This window comes from Cheilinus undulatus, linkage group 12, assembly GCF_018320785.1.
Source record: "Cheilinus undulatus linkage group 12, ASM1832078v1, whole genome shotgun sequence".
In the NCBI taxonomy this organism is placed as follows: Eukaryota; Metazoa; Chordata; class Actinopteri; order Labriformes; family Labridae; genus Cheilinus; species Cheilinus undulatus.
This window is the reverse complement of record NC_054876.1, coordinates 15,733,352-15,747,662: the sequence shown is the minus strand read 5'-3', so window position 1 is coordinate 15,747,662 and position 14,311 is coordinate 15,733,352. Positions and strand designations below refer to the sequence as shown.

General features: G+C 37.0%; 1 protein-coding gene across 12 annotated transcripts in view; it reads right to left on the bottom strand.

Moving 5' to 3' along the window:
- Nucleotides 1–14,311, bottom strand: part of LOC121518815 (RNA-binding protein Musashi homolog 2) — a 479,548-nt gene that overhangs the window by 38,707 nt on the left and 426,530 nt on the right. For 7 of the 12 annotated variants that reach the window (XM_041801448.1, XM_041801443.1, XM_041801444.1 and 4 more), the window contains one exon: nucleotides 11,994–12,113. The exons of 1 other annotated variant lie outside the window; for it this stretch is intronic. In XM_041801448.1, the coding sequence (XP_041657382.1) occupies nucleotides 11,994–12,113 (120 nt within the window). The remainder of the gene's footprint in view (nucleotides 1–11,993; nucleotides 12,114–14,311) is intronic. 4 more of the 12 variants (XM_041801447.1, XM_041801446.1, XM_041801452.1 and 1 more) reach the window with 1 other exon arrangement.

Below are 14,311 nucleotides of genomic sequence, written 5' to 3'. Positions count from 1 at the left end.
ATCAAACTGCAAATACAAGACTGGGGCTGCAACAATATAACTGGCTAATGTGATCATATATCACACCAGCAAGGTTACATACATGTAATAACAATATTCAGACAGTTGTTTTAAAAGTGGACAATATAAAGACACGCTTTTCCATCATGTATGGGAGTGTAAGGAGATTGCAGCTTTCTGGTGTGAAATTTCACAAATAATTGAAGAAATGATACAAATTCAGCTACCTCTTGACCCCAAGCTGTTTATTTTGAGGTTGTACCCAGCCACCCTAGTCATACCAAGAAATAAAAAAAATCCCTATAAATATGTTTGCTTCAAGCAAAACGTTTGATAGTGCTTTCATGGAAGAACACTCAGAGACCACAGCTGAGTCAATGGCTGACAGAAATGAGTGGCTGTTATGTATGGAGAAACTAACTTCTATTTTAAAAGGACAGATAATTGTTATGAAGAAATTTGGGGACCTTTCTCCCAACTGTTGGGCAATGTTAAAGTGTTGCAATTATTGTAAAGGGATAATGCTGGGAACATAGGCAGGATTTGTTAAGATAAAAGATAAAATAAAATATACATGATCATTGCCCTATCCAAAGATAGACTGTTTGTTGTTTCATAATGCTCAAAAACTATAAAGAAGCCTTTCTTATTGTCTGTCTCACTGCAAAGTTCATTGCTATTTTCAAAAAGGGCTTTGTCTTGTTGTTTTGTGTGTTCTTTTTCCACTTTATTAGTTTTTTATTTCTCTTTATTTCTCTCATTTTTTGATGTTATGTTTGGATAATAATTATCTTGTCCTGTATTTATGTTGCTTGTTGAAATTAAAGATTAACAAAAAAAAAACAAACAAAAAAAAAAAACCCAAGGAATTCCTGACCATTAGCTAAAAAAAATTCTAAAAGTGAAAATTATTACTGTGTTGAAGGAAAGCCAGAATGCAATGTCCCTATATTTACATGCAGGGTCTAAGGACGTTATTACAGCTTACTATGGGAGGATAAAACCATCTAGACAGGGAGTCCCGATACAGTTAAAAGATCTGGGTCATTAACTTGATACAGATTAACAAAACAAAAATTCCAAAGCAAAACAACAACACCATGTTAAAGCTACAGCAAAGAGCAGGAGCTGACAGTTCCCTGTAGCGAAAACTGTATGCTTTCCTATTTGCTGCTCTTATCCTGTACATGTGTTAGTAGTTTTTTCTCATGAAAACTCATGTATTACTCTGTGAGTCTCTGCAGCAGAAAATGTGAAGAACAGCTGTTTCCACAGAGTGCAGTTCATCATCTAGTCTGATGCCTACTCTGTAGGTATGGAGATAATTTTCTTGCTGAGGTTCTTGTTAGCTTTTGTAGGTCTTTGAGAGGCATCTTAGATAACTTCAGTCTTTTAAATGAGTGGCGAAAACTCTCACAGAAGCTGAGGAGTTGACATAGCAGCGAGATGCAGCCTCTCCGAGTCTCTGTTTCGACAAATGTTGAAATTGCAGATATAAAACTATAAATCTATTTTTCTTTTAAATGTATTGATAGACTGAGTAAAACCAGACCTACAATAAATAATTTACGCCATGCTTTTTCCTGAATATTGATGTAACTTTGTTGTTTGCTTTGTACATAGATTTTGGAAATTTACAATTTATATGTAATCTATATTTACAACTTTTTCCCACTCAGATTTTATGTTTCTGTGATTTCAGGTCACACATGTGGGGTTTTGCAGAACAAAATTATACCAAACAAGGCAAGGTAAACAGTTTTATGGTGAAATATACAGGTAAAATAAAAAGCAGTAAAAAACGGCCAATTAAATGCTTAACCCCAGAGGGTTGCAGCCTTTTTAAGTTTAACCTGAGTGCAGTTTTAGTGAAAGAAAAACAATAAGGAAGAAGCTATTGTAATGTAGACTTTCCACAACTGGAACAATGTGGGAAGAATGCAAACATGTGATATGACTAAGTAGAGTGCAATGTACAAAAATGGCAGCTAACATCAAATTTTTTATACTCAAAACATAGAAATCTAGTTTTTCTGCAGCATTGAGAAAAAAGACACTGATGTTTATCCAATTAAAACAACATATCTTAACATGCAGAGTTCCCTTTAAGAAGAAACAGCTTTGCTTTTGGTAATCTTTAATGTAAAAGTAGAGTAAAATATTCCATAAACAACCTTATAAATGTTTTAAACAATAATTAAAACACTTACTTAGAGCTTTAAATCTTTTTTGTATTTCTTTTAATATCAGCGTACCCCTAAACTCAGGAGCAAGATACAATTATATGTTTTGATAAACATGGATATTGATCTGTATGGAAAAATTGATTTTAATCTTGCTCTACATTCTTTTGGTGAGAATATCATTATATTTATCATCATTTACCTACCAGCAGCAGGAAAGTCCTACTAAATGTAGACTAAAACAGTACCATAGCAGAGTCTGAAAGATGGTGTAGAGTCTACATGTTCAGTAGCTTTCCGTGTTGTGGTACACAACTACCGCTCTGTCTGGGGTATAGTTTGCTGCAAGTGGCGGGACACAGCGAGAAGTCCAAAATACACCTTGTCATCAGCAGAGGTCTGTCAGAGAGGGGAGTCAGCATGCTGTCATTTTGTCTGTGGAGCTGTGCGAGTCGGGTGAAAGTGCCCTCTGTCAGGGGGAGAAAATGTCTACCACGTTTTCACTGTCGCTGACAAACAAGCCTCACAGCCTGCACAAAGAAATATCTGCACAAAAAGACAAATCTGTCAGAGAAACAAACACAATCTGCTTTAAGTGTCAAGATATTTTACCTGGGGGAGAATTTAGAAACATACAAGTAGCTGAACTCTTTTTTTAATTTTAACTATAGTGATTTGGAGAGCCAATTTAAGTGCCACCTTTCCTCTCCTGCAGCCCTCCTGCCAAGTCAAAACTCTCTGATATGTGGTGCTCTATAGGAACTGTAGGTGGAGTCAAAGCACAAAGAATCCACATTTAAATCTTTTTTCCAATAAAAAAGAGCATCTGCTCTAAAATAAGAAAACTATCCAGATTTTTAAACCACAAAGATTACTAATCCCAGGTTTGATTTTGGGCTGAATTTGTCGCAAATTAAATAGAAAGATTGGCCCCAAATGCAGCAAAATTCTCACACTTTTAACTCAGAGAGGAAGGTCAAACCTAAACAATGCGTGTCCTCTCTTCTGTCTGTCTGCACAGAGAAAAGAGACCCTGGTGTAGTATGTTAGCGTCACCTCAAATGTTTCATAAATCTTCCATAAATCACATCTCAGTCTGTTAAAAAGCCACAAACCACAGAACGAAAGACTGCACTTGTTATATCATGAAGATGTATTGGCTCTCGAGAGCAGGGCAGTTAATAAAAATGTTAACAATAAAACAGGATAGAGCCACAAACATTTTATGAGTTCATTTAAATCACATTTATATTCCTGATTTTATTGCCTTTATTGTAAAAGTAGTCTTGATTTGCAGAGAGATCTTGCTATTTGAGTGAGAGATATTTTCCGTTGCATCGCCTTGTGGCTGTTTAAGTACTCTAAAACAGGCCCATGATGTCACTGTTTACCACTCAAACCCCCTCCCCCCTCCCATCACCTCCTGTTCATAGTCATTTGCTTGTCTCCCTTCCATTTGCAGCTGTCAGAATTAAACTGTACATAATGGTTGCCATCACGTCTCTTGCTTCCTGGCTGCTGCTAACCCCAAATCAACATTCCTGCTTCTTAGCATCATTCATTGCAATTGTTGGGCAAATTGTTTGTTTTGAACGTGCAAAACCGCACAGAACAAAAAAAGAGCATCTGATTAGCTCCCAGTGTTCCCTCTGTTGATTTGAATTAAGAGCAAATGAGGACAAGAGGGAGATGGTGTCTGCATGTGTGCACATGTCGATACTATATATACACCGCAGACTTTTGCTGCTTGTGTTTGTTCATCCACAGATAACCCAGTACGCACGCTAAACACGAATTTTTCTACTGATTTGAAATCTGAGAGTGACTGCTCAAACCAGGCACCATCAGAGTGAGAATTACTGCAGATTTTCACCAACAAGCATCTAATAGTTTGCCTTATTAGTGAAAGCACTTTTCTTTAAAGCCTGGAAGCTGTGTGTGCAGTCAGGGGAGCATTTATTGACAGCTATTGACTCATCTACAGTTGTAAGGGTGGAAAAAGCAGGATGTCTAAATGAAGCTAACAAGTCAATCAATGCGGTATTTAAGACTCTTGTTTTTTGGGACAAATCTCTTGGCAGATGTTCATCTGTGCGTGAATGAGGTGTGAACTGTAATTATGTTCTTGTGGTCTGTGTGCTTTTGTTGTTGCAGTCTTGAGGAATTTATCGTGAACACAGCGTTATTTCTGTCTGATTATACGTTGCAAACCAGTATAACAGTTGAACAAGATGAACTGATTAAGCAGTAGTAAGAAAAAATAATACTAATAGTAATAATAATCACGCAATGATTGTGAAAATTATGGCAGACATGAATAGTTGCAATAAAAACTTAGCAATGCCGATAGTGATGGATTTTTTTAGAATGAATTTTTACGGTGTTAGACTCCTGTTAGGCAAACATTTCTCTCATATTTGACCATGAAAACAGATCAGAGTTTATCTAACAATAATCACTAGGTACTAATATCTGTTCATGCCACATTTTTCACAGCTGAACATATTTGTCAGCAAGGCCAACATTGGCAATTATCTATGCTAAACCAGTGAATCAGTGCATCCCTTTAAATTACATTATAAATAAGAAATATGTCCTAATCATAGGCAGATCGAGGGGGTGGCTTATGGGGTTAAACTCCAAATTCTTTCTTAAAAGCCCCGAATCTTTCAGGTTGGTTAAAAGTATGTTTTGCATATATGTTATGATAAATAAATGCAAGAAATAAGTGATAAACAATTGGGCCTTGCTGATCACAACAGGGAAATTTAAATGCATCTTTTTTGAGAGGCTCCTGGCTGCAGACCTCAATGGTGGGGTGTTTTGGGCTCATTTGTTCTAGACCTTTACAATGGGGTGACCTTGACCATAGGGCAGGAAATGACACACTAACCCATGTTGGGTTTTTCCTTAGTTTGTAGTATGTTATTTCTAATTTAATCCCACTCCCACTGCCCCCTTCCCTAACTCAACGTTGGGGTGCCTATCCCTAACCGTCATTGGGTTTTCCTTACTTTGTGGTGTGTTCAATAAAATGTATCCTCCTCAGTACATTTTCAATTTTATTCATAAAATTTTTGCTGTTGTGAAAAATACCTGCTTACTCTAACCTTTGACTGAGAGTGGAAAATATACATCATTCAGTATATAATTCTGGTTCCGGCTTTGATAATACACGTCACCCACCCCTTGGTCAAGGTCCCCTCACTAAAGAGGTCTGCAACAGATGAGCCCAAAATGCCCCGACTATAGAGGTCTGCAGCCAGATCCTTTAGGCTTTTTACCATTTACAGCTTATGCAATCAGTGCAGTATAAAAAGGACTTTTAACATTGTTCAAAAGTACAATTTCCAGCATTTGAGTAAATAAATTTTTTAATGCACTGTTATATATGTAAACTTTTCAACTAAGTTCCTAACCTACCTTTATTTTAAAAAGATAAGAAATTTTTAACATTCTTAGGGGGCAAAAGTGAAAATTATGACAACACTTTTAGCGCCAAAATAATACATCGATTTTTTAATATTCTAATTCTACATTGCTTGTTTCAAATTGCATAAAAACGGTGCATACAAGTGCCTAATAAGCAAAAATTGCTGGGTAATAAGCCCCGCTGGGTTGCCCTTTGTTTGGGCATAGCCCCAAATATTTAACATGTCTGGCTTTGCCCCTGGTTCTAATATTAGGATGTCAGAGAGATCCAAGAGTGAAAGTAAAAAAGTGACTGGCTTCAGTGTTAAATTGTTGAAAAAAGCTTGTTTGAATTTTACCACCTTTCTACTAATTTTATCAATATTACTACTAGGTCATCTAAAAAGCAAAGCCTCTTCACTAAGCATGTGTTCTCTTATCTGTTGGATGATTGGTCGCCTGAGTACGACGGCAATGCTTTCACACCATTTTCATGCAGATGAAGCTCAAGCTAATGGCCAGCTATCCGCAGATTAATTGGTGCCAAATTAATGGTGAAAAACACAGCTTTTTAGATAATTTGGCTTCAAAATCCAAAATTATCTACAAGTGGCCTTCTTTGACCACTCATAGGCAAAATTATTGGCAAACCCTTGTTTATAAGGTTTTTACTCAACCAGCTTCCATCATACTTGTGTGATTTTATCCATGTGAAAAGTTCTAGAAGCAACAGTCTTCACTGTGTGACATAGTCACAAAATTTACTTTTGCTGTCTGTTCCAAAAGTCTTTACATAAGTAAAAGGGGTTTCAGGTATGCTGCTCCTACAGCCTATGTTCTGCAGGAAAATGTATGTCTGGATGAGCCAGTCTCCTTAGATCGTTTTAAAGGTAGATTGCAGGCATTAGAGGAAGATACATCAGGTTGTAGATATTTTTGCTGATGAATTCTGCTAATTTTGTAATACATTATATCTTAATGAGCTTAAATCCATGACATGTGATGTTACAGTGTTGAATTTATTTTATTTTTAATTTACAGCAATTTTGATTTTGATAAATGAGGGCTCAGGACAAAATTTCACTTTAAAGGACAATCTCTGCTGTTATGAGCAGCCTTGTAAGAAGAGAGAAAGAGCTGCTTGAACCACAGTGAGTTTGGACAGTTTGACATTTTATTATAACTCTAACATGAGACAGCAGACTACACCAGTGTTTAAAAGGGGAGACACTGCAGCAGATTTTCCCATCTCTGTTTAACTGTAGAGCCTGTATCAGACACCACTCGCACTACTTCAGCCATTAACTATTTTGGCTACTAACTGTTAGCAGCTGCTGCTACTGCTAACTTGTTGAGGACGTATTGTGGGGCAGAAACTGTCAACAGGCTGCAAGAGGAATTTCAAAATAAAAGCGTAGCTTCCAGATGATGGTGTAGATCGATGTTTCGACTTACTATTGATCTGATGGATAATTAATCAACCAGTTAATGTATCCATACACAGTGATGGATTGCTAAACCTCTAATATTTACTATGACTTGGTTCATGTACCATCAGCTGTAATGATAATATATGCTATAAAATAGCAATACAACATCTTTTCTTTTCAGCACAGATAACTAATGACACGTTAATATGCACATATTTCCAAACTTTTTGAAACAACTGTCCTTTTTATTTCTGCTTCATATCTATTGATTAGACAGAGAATGTATACATCCTTGTAAAGGTGTCAAGAAGCCTGGAAAGTTCCAGAGAGGGATGTCAAGCTTCTTCATTTGATTTGTATGTTTTGCTTCTTCACTACACTACTACTATGCTACTGTCTAAAGAGTAAACAAGGTAACTCTAAAGAGACCAAATTTAACTCAAATTATTATTTATCTAAGTGAGCTTGGATACCATTAGCCTTTTCAAAGAAAACTCTTCTAACACCTGGTACTCTTGTTAAGGAACACTAGTGGAAGAACTGTATCTGTTACAGCTCATACTATCAAGTTTTACAGCTGAAAATCTTCTTGCATGGGTCTCATATTATCACTAAAACTGAAAAAAAAAAATGCTTGTGCCATTCAAGAAACTGAAAATTCAAACTAATGTACAAACCCATCACCAGTACACTATACACAGCTATGCTTGAAATGTAGCTGTTGCCACCTTTACCTTCTTTGTGTTAAATATGTGAATACAGCTACTGGGTCCTGTAATGACACTTTTTATTATTATCTTTGTGATGAATTCACAGAGCAACATGAAATCAAAAGTTACTATGGCGACCGCACAGAACCAGTTTGAACTTGTTTTCTGGCGGTGCAGATTCTCGTTGTGGTCAGTGGTGCATGAAGTCTCTGAGGAATTTCAGTATTTTAAAGTTTGAAACAAAGTGTAGAGGTGACACCACAGACTGAGCTGCAGGCTACAAAGCAGATTCAACTTTGTGAACACAGTTTATGTTGACAGCATCTGATAAATTTGTCTGTGACTTCTGTTTAAGGTTCACATTCTTGTCAAGAATCACTTTGATCTGCACACGCCTGTGGGTTTTTAATGCTGGATCTATTATAAAAGCTTTTATACTGGTATGCTAAGTATGCAGCCTACGTTAGCATTAGCTCTCAGTGAAATATAAGCCTACTCTAGTGCATTAGCACAGTGTTCAGTGTTGTCAGCTAAGTCTTAAAGCAAACACTTCTTTGGTATAAATAATGAGCTTATTAATGATAAAAGACAGTAATGTCGGGGGATTTGTATTTATTAAACAAAGGGTGAGGAGTATCTCTAACGTCTCCTTGAGGAGGAATCCACTCTGAAATCCACACACAGCTCCATTCCTAGCCCTGTCTCCATCTTTTCCTTTGAGACGGCCCCTGTTAGAATGACTGTTTGTTTGTCTTTCTGTTTGAGATTCCCTGAAGCTACCTGATGTGGAGCACCCGGGCCTAATCCCTCCATCCAGTCTTTAAAAGCTGGCTTCTTGTCCATCTCATTCTCTCTCACTCAGCCAGACCAACACTTGCCCCTTCTTTTGATTTAGTCTTTGATCATTCATTATGTTCACGATCTGCAATTAGTGTGCTAGTTGTTTTTAATCACAATTAATTTCATTCATTATTGGCCCTTGCAACAAACATTGGTCAAGCCACTGCAGGATCTCCCTGCAGCCACAGTCATTTAAAATAAGTCAGTCACTCTTTCTAGATGATCAGCTCTGTTGACAAGTCACCTAAAACATGTTTTATCAAACAGATACCTTTTTTACTCTTTAATTATTTCCTTTTGATGTGTAACAAGTTCATTTTCAGTGTTTGGCTTCAAATTAAAGTCTTCAATCTACTTCTAAAAGCAGGTATGTATGTAAACTGTAGGTCAGTTAGCCTTAGTTTAAGACAGTAGAGAAATCCAAACATGACAGAAAACAGTTTTAAATGAAGAAAAGGGAAATTTTAGACTGAGATGAATAGAGTGCAATTTTTTTAATTTAAAAATTGTAATATTTTGATAGCCCTGAGATATATCTATATATAGCACCTGTTTTTGTCTTATTCTTATTTTTTAATGTAACTGTTATTTTTTACTAAAATGTTGTTTCTTAGTCTTATTTCAATCTTTTTGTATTTTTACCACCTTCTTCTCTTATGTTGCTGCAAAGCCAGAATTTCTCCTCTGGGGATCAGTAAATTGTTATCTTTTCTTAACTGATCTCATCTTAATTTCAATGACTTTTTTTTTGTTCCATATCCTTCTCCCTTACCTCTAAGCCGCCTCGAGGGGTCAGATCTCCAACTTTGAAAAACACTGCTTTAGGTTACAGGTACAAACTAACCATAGCTGTGTATTTTTTATTTTGGTAGTATTCTCTAGCAGGTGAAGTAGCTCACAATGTTTTAGACCATTAGCTGCCATACCAGAACTGAGAGCAGCACTATTTCATTTTTGGTTGAAGTACAGTGATGATTTCAGAGACAGAGAGTTTGAGGATGTGAAAAAAAGCTGGAATATTTCCTGAAGAAAAAAAAAAAGTTTCATGGGTAAAACACCTGACCTAAAACTATGGCTGATGCAGACTGCAGCAGAGAAAAGACTGTAGAGGTGAGTCATACCATCACTGACTATGTCTCCTCTACATATGCACATAAAGCAGCAGTGCTCTGTACTCTGTTTTTTCATTTCTTTTATTGTTAAACACTAAAAGAATGAATCACCTGTATTCATTCACCTGACATCCCTTGAATTAATCCCTTTGCCATTTCACTGCATGTGTACATTTATTGTTAAGTATAGCTATAATATATGTGGTCTCTTTGTTCAGCACAAGGACAAATGCTAAGGGACCATAAAAAGCCAGATGATGATGATGATCATGGAGAGAGTCTGAGCTCAGACCAGTCTTAATAACATGGCTGCTGCATGCTGAACTCTCTGCCTGTCAGGCGCACTCCCTCTGAAGTTTTCTTTCAAACTTTTGAACACTTTCAAAGATTCACTGAGACTTCAAACGCTAACAGTGAAGCCAACTTACAAGTACATAAACCTGCTATAGATAATCGAACATAGCTGTTAGGCTGACAGGGCTTCTGCAGAAGTCTTTTTACTGTTTGAGTTCATACGGTATGTTCCAGTGTTCGGGGTAGGGAGTTGAGTTAAAAGGCGAAGGAGATTTATGGGGTCCTGATTTAAGGGGCTGGCAACAAAGGGCACTAAGCTACCCCTTCTTAATCAGTTCTCATCAGTGTCCTATCAGAGGCTTGTCATTAAGGTACTGTGATTATTGCAACAATAGGCAAACCTGACAACATACTCCTATAGTTAAAAAATAAATGAAACTTAAATCTTAAACCTGAAACTTACTGACTTGGTCTCATTGGACACTTCAAAGAGGGTGCTGGATGGCCTGGAGGCTGATACCTCTGCTTGTAAATGTTCTGCCTAATCTATGGAAGTTTTATGATTGTAGTTTAATTTGGACAAACATTTGCTTATTTAAATAAAAATCAAGTTCTTATCACAAAACTGGCATTTAAGGGATTTAAACTTTTGAAACAGAATGAATACTTGTTAGGTATGGTGAGAACTTAAATTACTTTTAAAAAATTAGAATGATACATTAATACATATTTTTTCTATGGTAGTATTTATTGGGTTTTTTAAACCTTTAAGAAAGGTGTCGCATTTATTAGACAATCCGAAACTGCACAAAAAATAAATGCATAAAAATCAATGTTTCTGCCAATCTTTGACACTCCCAGGCTCTGATAATCCCACCCAAAAAATCCATGTTGCATATATGGGATGGACAATTTTTACTTTTTGTGATTTTTTTTTTTTTTTTTTTTTTTGAGATAAAAATCAAGTTCTAATCACAAAAACTGGCATTTAAGGGGTTATTTAAAAAAAAAAAAACAGAATGCATATTTGCTATGTATGGTGAGAACTGAAGTTACTAATAGTAATCATTAAATCATCATTTCTATGGCAGGTCTTTATCGGGGTGTTGTTTTTTACCCTTGGGGACACAGGTGTCCCACTTTTTTAAGGGTTAGTCATTTTATATTTCCTGGATTACAATTGTGCTTGTATGCATGGCTGCTCATCATCTGTCTATAGCTTTGTTAATCATGCTGCTGCCTATCTTGGCTTGAAAGCTTTTGAGATTTTTTTTATCTCAATAAGATTTTCTTGGTTAAATAAAGGCTAAACAAAAACAAATAGAAAATCTTTTTATATCTTTACAGGGCTGCTGCTTCTTTGAGACATATTACACTCAGTGAATGGTGGATTTTTAGTTAGTTATGTTTGAGTGTTATGTAGAAACTCTGAAGGTAAACAGGTCAGTTTTATATCTATTTAAATTGTTTAAATGTAGTTTGCAGGGCCAGGTTTGTGGTAAATTGATAGTAAAATAACATTAAACGTTGATGGAAAGAATTACTGCTTCTTTACCTGTTGAATATTAACTTCAGCAGTTTTGAACTTTTATTGCTAACAAAATGTTTGTTGTGTTTTTGATGCATTACACACTCGTAAAGGTGTTTGTAAAAATGTTAGAAATGCACTTTTTGCACCAATGCAATAATGCATTAACGCACTAACTGTTAAAAATACTGTGTAATTCTGATTTTTGTAACTGAAAATAACTCAAGAACTTTATGGGTTAAAAAAGGGGTTTAAAATAGTGCAATATTCCAGAGTTAGATCAAAGCAACATTTCTTACAGCACCTTTTATAGCAAGGATCTTGTATAAAATCTCTCCTATATGTGTGTGTGATGCCGTCAGTCTAAGCTAAAACTGTGTGTTTCTGTGTATGTGTGGGCTCGAGGGATTTTGTCTATGGGGAGAAGCAGAGCAGGAGAAGTTGGAGAGAGCAGCAGCCACACAGAACATGGACAGAGCGTTTACCTGGCCCTGTGCTCTGTGGGTACGCCAAGTAGCCGCCTCTTCCACGGGCCCCCCTACCTGAGCCACGCGCTGCTGCTACTGCCGCCGCTGCCACCGGTCCGTATGCTGTCGCTGGGAAGCCTGCAGACACATACACATACACACGGACATCACTTCTTGCACATGGAAGAGCTGCAGGGGCATGTTGTACAGGCACTGTGCTCCTGTGTGGGATAAACCTGTCACTGTCAGAGACGGGACATCTCATGCACGGACAACACGACGCAGTAAATGACAGATAACCATGTAGAAATTGCCAGTAATAGGTAATACTTATTTAAATCATGTATATGCAGCAACTGCATCAGACTTAAAGTATGCCCGTCAAGGTTGTCAGCATTTTTTAAAATTCTTTCTGATGCCACCTATTTCAAATGTGTCTTCACAAAACTTTTTGTTCTTTTGGGGGCTTTTGTCTTACAGCAAAAAGGTTTCTAGTTGGATTTCCACTTCATATAAAGCTTGTTAGTATTGAAAAGTGCCAAAGCTTAAAAAAATCAGATCTTCAATCAAGGATTTTTGACCCAAAAGTTGCCACAAATGAAAAGAAAGATAGTTCATTAAAAACTGTACAAATACAGTGGCAACATCAAAGTTTGTTCCAGCAATTAAAAATGAGAAGTTATCAAATACTAGGTGCACTGAGCTTGCAATTAGCTGCCATAGTACCAAAACAAGTATTGATATAATTTGAATTTTTACTAGAAGCATATAAAAGTTTTGAATTTTGGTAAGATGACAGTGGGAGTGCACACTGTATCAGTTGTAAGTACTTTTCAACTATGTTTCCTTAATCAAGCAAGCATTTATAAAAGTTAAATCTGTTTATTCATCTTTGATGTTAACCCCCTATCCTGCTCAGGATCACGGAGGGCTGGAGCCAATCACAGTTGTCATTTGGCAACCTGGACTGGTTGCCAGTCAAACAGTGCTAACATACAGAGACAGAATCAGTCAAACCCACACTTACACCTACGGGCAATTTAGAATCACCAATTAATCTAACAAGCATGTATTTGTGAGAGGAAGCCAGAGATAACCCACATATGCACAGGGAGAACATGCAGACTCCACACAGAAAGACTGTCCAATCAAGATGCAAACCAGGAAGCTTCGCCCTGCAAGGTGACAGCATGAACCACTGTACCCCCGTGCAACTCCAGGAAATACAACCAATTAAAACAAACTCTCAAGACTCTTCATAATAAAAGAGCTGATTTAGTTCATACTCAGACCTAACATAAATTCACTCTAAGTTTGGGGTCGTGGGGGGCTGGAGCCTATCCCAGCTGTCATTGGGCGAGAAGCGGGGTACACCCTGGAGTTGTTACCTGTCAATTGCAGGGCATCAGCGATACAGTATAACCTCATTTAAAAAGGCTGAAGCCTCAAGCAGAACGGGAATTGATTTTCAGCCATCTGCAATTTAACATTGTAAAGGCAACTTAGTTTATTTTAAATTGTACTCTAGCATCATTTGCACTCCTTACGACTGCACTATAGTGCATTGTAAAGGTAAGTGTTTTTGCCATTACATTTCATTGTTTGAACATCATGTTCATCTGTTTCTCTACAATAGTATTTTGAATGGTGCAAACCAGAGTCAGATTCCTTGCATCTCTACAAAGGCTGGGGTGGGAATGCTTTAGTCCTGATTCAACTTGGTTTGAAACCTTTAGTATTACCATGAAAGTATCAAGATTTGATGGTCTGTAACATTATGATTTCCTTGTTCGTCTTGAACAATAATGAGTCAAGTCATACAGTAGTAGAGCTTGTATAATATCATGAATAACATTTCCAAAAACAATGTAGATCAGGGCATTTCAAAAACTTCTTAGAAGGTGACTGGACAAACATTCTGTCTGTCCCTTTCAGTACAGGCCAATCAGAGCAACAAGACAAAATGAGGTAGTCGTGTGTGTGCTGAAACCTGAGCTCTACTAGCTGGCACTGCCGTGATATATGAGTAACAGAGTTTCTCGGTGAAACTCTGAGAAAGAGATTCTTGCCAAAGCTGGTCAGGAGATGAGCAAAAACATCTTCTCTGCCTAGACAAGATTTTACCCCTCCAAGACCTATGATATTTCTTCAAATGCTAACCTATGCTAGTCTTCAAAATATTCACATTTTTACAAATTAAGTCCTTGTGCTTTTAGGAATTTGAGTCATTATTCAAAGCAGTTCCTGTCTGCAGTGACACGGAGACACATCACAGCCTCTCTGTGTCTTGTTCCCCATTATGAGTCATTCAGGGTTTTTTTTCCTATATCTTAGTG